This window comes from Phalacrocorax carbo, chromosome 4 (genome assembly GCF_963921805.1).
Source record: "Phalacrocorax carbo chromosome 4, bPhaCar2.1, whole genome shotgun sequence".
NCBI lineage: Eukaryota > Metazoa > Chordata > Aves > Suliformes > Phalacrocoracidae > Phalacrocorax > Phalacrocorax carbo.
The window spans coordinates 4,779,001-4,793,043 of NC_087516.1; the positions used below are offsets into that span (position 1 = coordinate 4,779,001).

A 14,043-nucleotide genomic window follows, 5' to 3' on the forward strand; every position below is an offset into this window, starting at 1 on the left:
ACTATTACGGAGATCTAATTATATGTCTTAATATAAACTGCCAGTAAGAATATCAATGTAAGTCAGAATGAACAAGTTCTTGAAAGCAGCCAAGTCTCACCAGCCCATAGCTTACTGCTGCCGTTTCTTACTTCATTTTGACAATTGGGAAAAAGCACAGAGTTCTGTGTCCGATAACAAGCTGTGCCAGTTGGTGGGATCTGGGGTCTTTTCCCCCCCCACCCCCCATACACAAGTCTGTTGTAAGAAAAAACCAGAACAGAACAAACCCCAAACAAAACCCCCCAAAACCTAGAGGCACCTTTCACTGTGCGGTACAGCAAGCTAGGCCAGCAGCAGGGTGCTTGGGGATGCCAATTTGTGTGTTTTACCTCCATAGGGAAAAAAAAAAGACTAACCCTATAGCTGAAGTTCTACAGCTGATCACGAAGCAGCCGCGCACACACGGTATTTGAAGCGTTGCAACTCTGCGGTGACACTGAAACAAAGATAAGCAGGGAGGGCACACCACACAATGTGGCTAACGCACAAACTGGACGCGTAGCGGGGCCCACCACCGCCTATAGATCATGTGGAGCTGTATGAGCAGGGCACCGGCTGCTCTGCCGTCACCACCACCGCCGTCCCACCTGTTAGCGCCGCCGCCCGCCCGGCCCCCATCCTCTCTTTGCCTTGTGCCCTGTTCCAGCTGGTCAGCTGAGCTTGTTCAGTCTGTGTTAGCCGGTCGGTTTCCCCACAAGGTATAATAACCAAACCCATTCGTTTTCTCTTAAAGAGCAGATATCTGTACTGCTGCTCATTTTAACAGAGCAGCCCGTCCGCAGTATTCTGTACGGTAGAATGAAAGAAAATAATTCTTCACTTTTGTCCATTCAAGCCAGACTAATACTTCGCGTGCCTCCAAGTGGAAGGAACTGTGAAGGAACAGGAAGATTTGTTACCAGTGATTCTCAGTTTTTACTGGAGATGATGCTCTCATATAGCTGTTGAGGACAATTCATCCACCTCCTGCAGACTTAGGTTTATGTCATTACTAAAGCGAGTCAGAAATACTTTATGAAATAAATACTCAACAAAAAATTTCCACTTTCTTTAAAACTGAAAAACATCAGAAATTACCCAGAAATTTCTTTCTGAAAATAAAAAGGAAAAGCCTGACAGTGTTGAAAAGTCTTTTTTTTTTTCATTTTGAAAGTTAGTAGCTTATTTTAGCTTTGTGCTGTAAATATAAATATATACATATAAATAAATATTGACAATTAAAAATATATTTTTAGAATTGTCAATAACGGTTTCCATCATTTTCAGGTGTTTTGATAATTTTGAATTTTCCAGGTTTCATTCCACAGTAGAATAAAGCAAAAATTAATAATTACTGTATTCTGCTTGACGTAGGATTTCTGGTTCTCCTTGCAGTTTTAGGCAAAAAAATCCTTTATTATAAAATATATTAATAGGAAATACAAAGTGGAAAGTCCAGAAATAACTACATTACCAGTTGCATTTTGATAAATACTTTGAATGTTCAGACCGATGTCCTGGGCTTTTGTTTTAATGGAGTGGATGTTTAATAGAAATTAATGCTATTGTTAGGTATCTAAGTCTATGTGTGCAGTATCAGAAGGTGGGGTTTGTAACCTGATTACTGTTTAGTGACCTTAGACTCTGTGCCGTTGGATGTAATCCAGCTGTTGGGCAGGTGCCACAAAAAGCAAAACAACATCAGCATACAGCTAGTAGCTAGGATGGCGATTTTGAATATGGAAAGCTGTCATCATTTCTGGCCTCAAAATACCTGCGCTTGTTCTCATGGTCTCTGATTTTCATCTTTCTTCTCATTTTCTCACATCCATCCTTCTCCGCTCTGCCGCTACCTCTTCTGCGCTAGCTCGCTTGTTACTCCAGGCTGGCTGGTGAAATGCAGGAAGACGTGAGGCTGATTCTGGCACCTCCTCTGCCAGCTGGCCAGCTGGTACCCACATGGTGGTTGGCCAGCTGGTACCTGTGTTGGTATGCTGGCCAGCCAGCTATTGACTTCACATTACAAATTTCCCTCCATAGGACTCTAATTCAGGTAACTGTTCTCCTACCCAGACAATTTTTCATCAAACTTCAGGTATTAACATCCTCAAGACCTGTTTTGTCTGTCAGATGGTTTTAAAATTGGCCAACACATTAAAATGTATTTGAAAAAATGGGCAGAGTTACAGTAATGAGCCTCATTCCCTCAGAAACCCAGTCTAGGAACAAAAGCCTTTATGGTCAGGCTACGGTCCTGTTCTGTTTTACTCTGTTACCTTCAACACCACTCCAAAATTTCAAAGGTATATTTAATTTGTATGGGGGTATACTACACTGTGCTACTTTGCCAGTAATATTGGTACTCTATGATTCTATGATTCTATGACTGTACAACTATAGCGTGTTATTATCCGTAAATAACCCCTTCAATATGATTTCCACAGCTACGTGTAGCTTGATTTCCCCTATGATTTTCCAACAATGGGTTTCACCTGTGGCCGTGGTTTATCGTTTAAAAGTTGATTATTTAATTTCAGCTACTTTGTAGGCTCAAAGGTGAAAGATAGGCACTTGCACGATTTCTGTATTCTTTTGGATGGGTTGTATCCCTCTTTCTTATGAATATCAATAGAGGTTAGGATATTGATTGCTTCTTCTGTGTCTGCTTTTTCCCAGTAGCCACTACTAGCACCCTAGGAGCAGTGACACTCTCTTAGGTACTCAGGATCTGGGTTAGCCATTTAGGCTTAAACTCATATTAATGATGACTGTCAGTCACACACCCAAACTTGATCAGTCACATACTTTGCAGCAGCCTAAATTTAAAATATATATATATCCTAGTCATGTTTGCCCTTTCTAGTCCTCTAATCCATTCTTTATGTATCATGTAGTTACTACATCCTTTCACATGACCCTCATGTATTTTTGATTGCTCTTTTTTACATTATCCTTGTGCTAAGCTACGTTCTCACAAATACTTTTGTAAGACATTTGGTGGACTACAGGCATGGTATTTATTAGTCTGTTATCAGCCATATTCTCTAACATACCCCCCTTCAATTGCACAGCACAATTATTATACCCGTTATCTGTTAGTCTTTGATAGGACTGTTTCAGTAGCTATATTAGGCTACAGGTAAAACTTATAAAAGGTTAAAGGTTGATGAGACAAATACCTCCTGTAATTTGTTAATGCAAATTTGGTAAAACAAACATCTTGGGGAGAACTTCTTGATTGTACTGTTTTCACCTACTTCATAAGTCTCTGAAAGTACTCTCGGTTCGGTGTACTTTCTTTAATATGGGTTACAACAGTTTGAATTAGATAACAGGCTTCATAATGTTCGTAGGCTTATCTTTTTTATTTCTGGCTCTTGAGCGGTGGCTTATCTCCATTTGCTCTTTATGTCAGTTGCTTCCACGTAGATTAAGTTGTATTGCTCTTGTTTATGAATGCTATTTGCGGTAAAAAAGTAATTGTTTAGCACTTTGAAACCTGACAAAAATTGACGTAGACTCTGGAGAGACTCCTGGAGTAAAAGACATGAATATTAGCTCATGCAATTAGACCAAAGGGACACCTAAAACTGAAAAAATGTGTTCTGTTGGAACAGTTTTTATTGTATCTACCCCACACAATGCAAATTATATTATGGATAGACACTCATATGATGTTTTCAGTCTGTGGACTTAAATCTCTCTCTAAGTATGTGCATAGTTTGCTTCTTTAGAGTATGTAAACGCTTTGAAGAAAGCACAGGACCCTCTCCGAAAGAGGAAATTTCATTGCCATCATTTTGCACCAAGCTACTGTCTCATATACAGACCAGGTGACTTGTCAAATGCTCTAGGGAGGGCTAGCGGCACCTAGAAATTACATCTTGCTGCCCTGATTCATGATTTACTGGCATGTGGCTTGTCCTCTCTCCCTTCTGAAATGCTCTATGAAGACAAGCAGGAGTTACTGTCCAGCTTTAGAAGAATAATCTGAAACACAGAAAAGCAAAGTTGCTTCTGAAGGCGGAGCCGCCGCAACGTAGATATTCCGTGTTGTACCAATTTTAAGAGGTACACAGCATCTGTGATCTGTGCAGTCAGATATAAGCCCAAGGGAAGTATGAGTGCTCAGAAAGCAAACAAAACTAAGATCTTCAGAAGAAAACAGTGAACCCAATTCTAATCAAACTTAATAGATATTACATAAGCAATTCCTTTTAGCTCCTCTGAGAAGCTGAACAGCACAGCCAAAGAAATAAAACCCTGTATTGAGGGGGCAGGGGGAAGAGAAAAAGAGAACCTGGAGAATTCACACCAGCTTTTGTCAAGGATGGAAATGGGGTGATGATATAAGGAAGCTGGTTTTCCTTCAACCTCCCATACAGTCAACAGAGTTTCCTTTCAGAGGGTGGTTTGAAGGTTGTATTTTGGACAAGCTCATCTTTCTTCGCCTGTAGGGAGTCATGAGTGAACTGCTTCCTAATTTAGGCACCCAAGAGATATAACCTAAAGGTAGGTTTGCATGGATAATCTTTTTAATTTCAAGCTATAGAGCCAGTCAACACTGCAGCAATAGGTGCTTTTCTAGGAGGGCTGGGGAAGCAAGCTCTGCCTCTCGTTGCCATAAAAGTAGGTCCTGATGTGGCCTTTGTTGCAGACAAGAGGGTAGTGGTTAAGGTTATAAATCCTGAAGATGGCTTTTTTTAATTCAAGATCTGTATAATTTAAGGAGGGCTGAAAACATGGAGAGAGGGGGTCATGGACCTTACCTAGCTCACATAACACGGTAAGAATTCGTAAGAGAGTTGATACAGCGTTTTGAAGATGCAAAACTTCATGCAAGTGTTAAGAAGTAGCAGAATATCCAAGAACGTTGTAACTTCAAAATTTAGCCTTGCATGAATGTTTACTAAAGGTTTATTTTGCAAAGGCAAAGTAGAAGCAAGGTCATACTTAAATAGGTGATCTACAGGAGGCTGGTGAAGGTTGTGCCATGTTGCCAGAGATGAGGTATTGGTTGTTCCTAAGGGAAAGCACAGTGTGATTGGTGATATTGCTTCATTCTGTTGCATGAAAATGCTTCCTGACAAAATGTTGGTGTTTTTTAAAGGGAGCCAGATGTAAGTCAATCCAAATGTCTTTGAACCTAAGGCCACCTGTGGCATCAGCCCTTGCTCATTAGAAACTCATCACCTTTTCCTTGTTGCTTAATCATTTATGTTTTCACCTGCAGTGGCTCTAGTGCTCTTGATTGTGGAAATCTGGAAGCTGGCTTTCTGAAAGTGGTCTATCAAATGCTAATACAGATTTATTTCTGTGCCAGCACTACAGGTTTATTTCTTGTATTCATTTAATGTGGGTGCGCTGCATTGCGTGTACATCAGTACTTCTTTCCTGGGTCTCTCTAGTAGCTCGTACAAAAGTATTAGAGAGGACTCTGGGGTCACACTGGGTTATAAAGCTGAGACAGTCATGCTCTGCTTGGTAAAGTCCTCTACTCCAGCTTCCACTGCGTTTATAGCCACTCCTTAAAGCAACAGAAGTAGAAGAAATGAAACGCTGAATTTGACCAGCTTCGGCTGAAAGAACTGTAAGGCCCTGGCACGCTGTTCAATACTGCATGCACTTTTTGTCTGCTCCCCTTTGATAGGCTAGCTGGACTATTTACTTTAGAAAAGGAGTTTTAGAAAAATGTCTAAAAATCTGATCTAAAAAGTTAGAGGCAATGAACTGTTGTTTAAATTGCACTTAATTTTGATTTTGACTTGAACTTATTTGAATGCACGTGTCTTTGTCTCCCTCAAAATGCATTTCTTCTAGGTGTTTATCACTGTGACATTGAGGTTTTTATGGTACTCTGAAGTGCTTCAGAGGAAATGGAGAGTGTTTTAATACTGCTGATTTACTCTTCAGGTCTGCAGTAATTTCCTTACCGCCTAATTATAAGGCTTGGTTTAATTTACTCAACACATAATGTTTACTGATGCACATATGGTGCCATATTTCAGGAAACTATACCCATTTCAGGTAGTTTTGTGTAAGGCTAGAGTGTGTAACATTTTCATCAAATGAAGGGAAGTTTGATCTGCAACATAAGAGAAATGATGGATTATTTTTGTCTGGCAAAATCCCACGAATGTAGTGGCTATAGCTACCTTTGCTTTTTTGAAATAGTGTTGTTTAGTTTGGGGTTTTGGTTTTTGGGGTTTTTTAGGGTTGTTTTGTTGTTGTTGTTTTTTTTTCCTACCGAATGAAGTTGTGAGCACAGAGGCTTGGCCTTTTGAAGTGGCTTGTGAGGAATTATGAGGCGAAACTCGGTGACAGCTATATTGTGTTCGAGTAGATTACTGCACATAGTTTGTCTATTATTCCTCAAATAATGAGCCTTTGTAAAAGCTCACATATTTCAACAAATATTTCTACTCACTCCAGGAACTTTAGAAGATGCCAAACTCTGTAATCACTGCCGAGAAACAAGTATAGAGTTTTAAGAACTCTTTTTAATGAGAGACACTGTAAACGGGGGAGACCTTCAACAGAAGTGTATAATGTTGCCACCCAAGAAAACCCAAACAAACAAACAAAACAAACCACCAAACCCATAAACCTATTCCAGGAAATTTCTACTGATGATAGTTTTACATAAAGAAGCTCTCACTGTTCTGTGGTGTCAGCCAGAGAATGACCTGTAGTCACATCAGCTAAAGAAACTTATAGAAGCGTGGATTCATAAAGACGGCTTCAAATTGTGATGTTCATTATCAATAATGCAGTAGTGTGAGGTAGGGAGCACTATAAAGGCAGAGCAAAACAGTTGTTTTCCAAAGACGTCTGTAATTCTGTCCTAATGGATTTATGAACAATAGCGAAGTACGTAGAATTTAATTTCCAAATGGGATTTCAACATTGCATTTGTTTCTTAATTGACATTAATTTCGTTCAGTAACGCTATTTCTAAAGTATTATAAAATGTCTTTAATGGTACTTGTTATTAAGCAACCAGAAATATAAAAAGTTTTGGTTTTAGTTTTTGCTCTATAGAAATTACTGCAAAGGAGAAGGAAAAAAAATAACAACAAAAGAAGAGCAAAAACCGAAAACTCTCAACAAAACAAAACAAAACAAAATCCCAGGCTGTGATCTCGCTGCAGGAAGGGCTTTTTTGAAAGGTATGGATGATAATTGATAGTATCAGATATCAGTCATCACTGTCCATGGGGCAGGATCAGTTTGTAACTTTGATTCTTGGAAAGGATGATGAGAAATCCATTTTTGCAGAACATAATCAATTTTTAATCTTGTTTCAGCCATTGTCTGGAACTCCAATAGACGGGTTGCCAGAGAGAGCTGTCGTCAGCTTTCACTGGGGCTAAATCTCTAGGTCTTAGAGAAGCTGATAATAATATTTATTATGCCAGCCTGTTCATGCAGCTGGGGTAGGTGGGAGCGCAACTGTGGCAAATGTAGCACTTACACTATTAACCCTTTAAAGCTTATCAGATCTAACTGCTTTTAAGTGATTACTGTGCATGCTTAGCATAGTGAGGGTAACTTCCTGAAGGGATTTCATAGACAACTTCCTTCCCATTTGGGACCAAATAGCTATTTAACCTCCTCAAAACAGTGTTGTCCCCAACTATTTCTGTTTACTGTATTATAAAAAACCATAAAGCTCCTAAGCCCCTCCACTTGATTTAAAAATCATTTCAGCAGAGCCTGAGACAATACATGAAGACACACAATGTGTTGTGCTTCTCTGTTTAAACCATAGATGTTTAATCCATTATTTTTATTCTTCATTACCCTCCTCTTTGTCACTTATCTCTCCTTTTTTTTGCATCAGACCCTCTAGGCTTGGAGTCTTGGTGACATTTTTGACACTTTACAGTCTTCCTCAGTTTTCATAAGGATATTTTTCAAAGTCTTATCCCTTTTCTTCTCTGCTGGAGTAACCTTTTACAATGTTTTTCTTCTTCTTTGTTCCTAAGTGTAACGTCCTGTTCTGCAACCTCATCCTTCCATATTGTCCTTGTCACAGCTCTGCCCTCCCAGGTCATACAGAATGCGAAAGTTAATCACTGTCTTTCACTTCTGGATTGTTTTGACTTTATTGATGATTCAGTCCCCACCTGTATTTCTGTCGTCCTGTTTTTCCAGCATTCTTTGGTAAGCTCCTCTACCTTTTTAAAGCCCTGTATCGTCTTTATTGTCAGAAATTATAAATATTTGGTACTACCCCAGCACTCCAATCCACATTAGGATTTTATTGTTCTATCCAGACATGAAACAAGACAGAGTTCTTGCCCTGATAATACTCATAGATTTGGGGGGGTATGTGGACATCTGTCCCCCAAGCTTATACATTTTTCTCTGCTTTCATGTAACTGCCGTAATGTTGTTAGCAAGCCTGAGGCTTGCTCTTGCCAAAAACTATTTTTTGAAAAGGCAGCATAAAATTTCTAAGTCACAAAAATGGATTAAACATCCCCCCTGAAAAAAAAAAAAATCAATGAGGATTAAGTACCTAAGTACTTTAACTAAGTTCTGCTTCTGGCCATACACTATTTTGAGGACTCCTTTGTAGCTACCTACACCTAGAAGGAACTTTTTTTGTGTATGTCTTATTCTCTTTCAAATTTCTGGTCAAAATTTGTCACTTCAAGTTGCTTTCCGTTAGTAAATTCATCCCCAGTCTCTCCCTGACTAGGGAAGTTTCTCCTTGGAGAGAAGAAAGCTCACACACAGAAAAAGATATGGTCAGTCTTTGTAACAGCATTTCTTCCTGAGGTTTTCCTCTTAGGTTCGAATCTTTAATATTTTTATGTAGGATATTCCAGAAATCTGCAGTGTGGATGTCCAAGTGTGATACATGCTTCAATTGTTAATCCTTCTGCTGTTTAATCTATCAAGACAAATTTGATGGCATTAGCGTCCACATCCCCCAATATACCATTTTTTGGTCACATCTTCATGAGTTGTAGTGTGCAGAATCAACTGAGACTTTCTCTGTAGTACTCTACTGCGGTGGCTTCTAATGGTCACTGTCTTGGTCTACAGAACTCAATCTCACAATGTGTTCGAGGAGACACACTTTAACTGCAGTGGAGAAGGCTTTATTCTCATCTCTTTCAATTAAATTAATACCTGTTTGGGAATGCTCTGCAGCTGCCAACTGGAGCTGGGTTCAGCCTGTAATGCATGTTAAGTAGAAAATGGTGAATAAGGTGCTCCTTGGTAAACTTTTGTTACAGATAGCTTTATACTGCCAGTCTTTATAAAGTTTAACAATCTGTTAGAGTCATTAATCCCCTGCTGTGACTTTACCTTCCAGTGTCAGGATTAGACATTTAATTCTCTACTAGACTGTAAGTAGCACTGAGACATTTTGGTTCTAAAATTGTTATATAGCCATGGAAAACATCATTTCAGTGGGCAGTTTAACCTCTTTGAGCTCAATTATAGCTGTGAACCGACAATGATAAAACAGCCCTAAATAGCGCTTAGAACAGTAGAACATGATGCTATCAAACCCAGCAACTGACTCTGCGGCATAAACTGACTAAATTGCCTCAACTGGAAAGTCATAAAATCTGCCTTGTGGTACACCGTTCATACTTTAAAAATATTTGCAGGTCTTGATGTTCTCCTTTTCTATCTTTGTGCCGGTCTGGCGAACTTCTTATTCTTTTAGCTATATGTTTATTAATAAAGTTTTCTCCATGACAAAATTCATTAAGACAGACCTTTATTTAATGTGCTTTCTCCTCTAACAAATGGAGTTTCATGTAGTGGAAACTACCCACCCTTTGAAGTCACCTCTAACTTAAAAATTCAGTGGGGAAAAGAAAAACATAAAGCATTGTCTTATAAGTAATAGTTTGGGTCATAATATTTTCATCAGAATGCAGGGTAAATTAAGACATTGCAAAGACATTTGTTAATGTACGTACGAGCGCAAGATCTCATACTGGTTTTAGAATAAAACTTGATGTGTTTTTACCGCATGTTTTATGAGCATTTAAATTCAAGTCACAGTCTTCTCCCATTCCCTTCTGAACTGATGTTGGTTGTACGCCACAGTAAAATCTCTGGATGCATAAGCCATCACTTTGGCTAGACTTCGTTGCAGTATGCAGAGGAACACACAGGATTAGTTTTCCAGTAGTTATTTACCTTGATGAATAGCCCTAATTGGATCAAATAGACTGGTAATGCTGAGCTAATACTTTTAAATGTCTTGTCTTGCGCAATTAATATTACCTTGTCATGTATCCATTTGAGCTATTGGATGAATGTCTTATGTTCATACTCCTGCCACATTTAACAAATGATTTTGTCAAGTCATTCTTTATAGCCTGTGGTGATGGATAGCAAAATTTGTGGCCTCCTGCGTATATAAAACCCGTTAACTATACCTTTCAACTTCAATGCAAGGGCGTCCTAAAACTCAGATAACCAATTTCTAAAGAAATTATGTGTGTTTACATGAGGGGTCAGAGATATGCTGCTGACATCTATGATTAACACAGCAGAGGAAAACAGAATTTGTTAATTTTATATTTATCAAACCGGTGACAGTCAGAATTCAGATTTTTTTTTTCAGCTGCTGCAATACTGAACTGCAGAAGGCAACATACAGTTACCATTTGAAACAAGATATCCCTTTTATTCATTCATTTTTATTCAGATATAACTCTACTGTATATTTACAGTGGTAAACCCCAAATTGCTGGTTAGCTGATGCTCTTACTGTCCTTTTTATAGATTTCTAGTATGTGGTTGTAGAGTGAAAGTATTTAATGCTGAAGAAAATATGCTGCATACTTAAACACCCTGAGACTTTTCTTACAGTTCCATGGGGCATATTGTTATAATCAGATCTATAATACCACGTTAACCTTGGTTGAAAATTGAATTGCTTGTTCATTGAACACAACACTTGAAACACATACCTCCTTATGGAATGATACAAACAGAAAAACGTCGGTGTTCATTTAACACTTAAAGTAGTTTCTTCAGTGCAGCGGATGGTGGGTTTTATTGATAACAGCATTGAACATGAGCAAGTGGATTTTGTTTGTAAGGATTTTCCCTGAGAATGAGATGGGAACCACATGGGATTTTTAAAATTTTGTGTGTTCCTTTGGAAATGCCACCATTTGGCATATTTTGATCCAATGGACCTCAAAAATTCTAACTGTAGGTACTGAAGTGAAACATCAAATTTGGGAGCAGAGTTTCCCAGCAAGTGTTGGGAGGTGGACATCTGCAGAGGGTGATTAAGCAAATGTGAGATGAACCATCTCTGGCAGTATCTCTCCCTTAATGCTAGCTATAAATGAAACCCTTCATTTAGTAGGGAAGGATTGATACACATAGTGATTGGAAATCTGTCAGCCATATAAGGCAGAGTGCTATGCTGGTGCACTCTTCTCTGATACTTCACAGAATCCCAGACTGGCAAGGGTTGGAAGGGACCTCTGGAGCTCATCCCATTCCACCCCCTGCTGGAGCAGGCACCCCCGGAGCAGGGGCACAGGGCCGCGTCCAGGCGGGGGGTGAATGTCTCCAGGGAAGGGACCCCACAGCCTCTCTGGGCAGCCTGTGCCCCTGCTCTGGCACCCGCACAGGGAAGGGGTTTGTCCTCATGTTCAGGGGGAACTTCCCGTGTTCCAGCTTGTGCCCGTGGCCCCTTGGCCTGGCGTTGGGCACCACTGAAAAGAGCCTGGCCCATCCCCCTGACACCCACCCTTCAGATATTTATAGGCATTGATGAGATCCCCCCTCAGCCTTCTCTTCTCCAGGCTGAACAGACCCAGGTCTCTCAGCCTTTCCTCACAAGGGAGATGCTCCAGCCCCTGATCACCTTGGCAGCTCTGCGCTGGGCTTGCTCGAGCAGTTCCCTGTCCTTCTTGAACTGGGGGGCCCAGACCTGGACGCAGCACCCCAGATGTGGCCTCACTGGGGCAGAGCAGAGGGGGAGGAGAACCTCCCTCGCCCTGTTGGCCCCATGCCTTTTAATGCATCCCAGGATACCATTGGCCTTCTTGGCCCCAAGGGCACATTGTTGGCTCACTTAGCTTCTTAGTGTATTTTTGTCTTTTTTTTTTTTTTTACAATGCTTTTGTATATTTGGAGCAATATTAGTTTTATATTTGTATTGAGGTGGTATCTATGAAAGCTATTCATGGATCAGGATTTCATTGTAGAAGATGCTGTGCGAACAGACCCAAAGGGCGGTGTGAAAGAGCTTTCAGTATAAGAATAAAATAAGAGTCAGCAAGTGGTATCAGCAGATTGATGAGAGAAAAAAAGGAGCACAAGGTGACAATGTGATAGGTAGTAGCAACCACACACCAGCTTCCTAACTGTTGGCAGGTCTCTTTGATATATTCTTCTTTTTTTTGTCATGTCCTCCCCTCCCCCCTTTTTTCTCTATTAATATGTTAGCTATTCTGAGTGCCTTTAATCATTCTGGAAGTGGAAAAATACTTTCCAGGTAGAATCTGAGTAGAATTAATTTTTACGGGGAATTAAGAATTGCTTGTTTACATTGCAGTTACATTGGCTGCTTTAGTTGTAATAGACAGAAAAGGAATACTTCATGCAAAAACATATATGCTATTTTGCTTTTTTTGTTTTTATAGCACTTTGAATGGAAATATTCAAAATTAGCTTTCTCCTGATTCAATTGGAGCTGACAATTGCTGCTGTCAAACAGCAGATACGTCTTGGACCATGTATTTACAGTGCCTAATGATATACCAGTTTCCAGTATGATTGGGTGTTTTGATGACACCTTATCTAGCTATAGCTTTCTTGTCTGGACTGCAAAATGGAGAAAATTATCTTTCCTGATGTTTCATCTAACTAAAAAATGCATGATTTAAGAAGGCTAATAGCTAGCCAGACCTCCAGGCTGAATAGCTCCCAGCTTGCGTTTGAGTCCACAGGTTTTCTTTCTTAACAACCAAAAAGCTGCAGAAAACATTCTGATCTATACTCCTGTAGAGCAATTAGCTTCCAGGAAGAATTACTTAAGATTTCAGTCATCTTTCTGGCTGTCTTTCAAGTTTTAGTGAAGTTTGACATTAATTAGTGGTTATTAGCAAGGTAGAGAAGATGTTTGTGACATCATTCTTACAGTAATATTTTTTCAAACAGATGTTTTTATGAAATAACAGGTGTTTAATCTTCAGTATCTTGTACAGTGGGATTTTATTTTTCCTTTGGAATAAATTGTAGTATGTTTTCTAATCTACCTGGAAAATGCTTAGAAAGGTTTTCTGTTTATATATCTTTGAGGCATTTCAAAGAGAATACGAAGCACAAGGCATGTGCTAAACAAAATGCTCATTATTGTGTAGAATATTATTCAGTGCAGGAATTAGAGAAAGCTTAGAAATATTCAGGCTAATATTTTTAATGGTTGCTTGAAGTTAAGCTCCTTAATCCATATTTGGCTTTTAAGTGAGCTGAACAGTTTCTTAAAGTAGTGTGCAGCTTTCAATTCTCATCAATTTGCAATTTATTATGTGGGAAATCACCATCGTCCTATATAGATCCATTCAGTCCAGTTGGATTAGATGTGTGAGTCAGCGGAAATCTCCGAAGGGTTTTGCAGAGCTAGGCCCTTAAGTGTTTGATATTTGGGTCCTTGCTGCAAATATATAACTTGGAGGAAAGAAAGAAAAATGCCCAAGCTCCCATAAAATGCTGTGAGATGTGACACATCAAGGCTTAAATATAAGTAGCCAATGAATACAGTGGGAATGTATATTAATAATTCTTCTTTTATTTACTGGTCTGCTTTCTTTTGCCACAGCTACGGAAGGCAGTAATGGATCATATATCGGATTCATTCCTGGAGACCAATGTCCCATTACTGGTTCTCATTGAGGCTGCAAAAAGCGGTAACGAGAAGGAAGTGAAGGAGTATGCTCAGGTCTTCCGTGAGCACGCCAACAAGTTAGTTGAGGTAAGTGACCTTATTGACACAGCTAGATTTAAATCTTGCCTCTC

The 14,043-nt window shown here is 39.5% G+C and overlaps 1 protein-coding gene across 2 annotated transcripts in view; it reads left to right on the plus strand.

The window, feature by feature from the left end:
- Positions 1–14,043, plus strand: part of CTNNA2 (catenin alpha 2) — a 522,290-nt gene that overhangs the window by 399,323 nt on the left and 108,924 nt on the right. For both annotated transcript variants that reach the window (XM_064448879.1, XM_064448880.1), the window contains exon 9: positions 13,847–13,999. In XM_064448879.1, the coding sequence (XP_064304949.1) occupies positions 13,847–13,999 (153 nt within the window). The remainder of the gene's footprint in view (positions 1–13,846; positions 14,000–14,043) is intronic.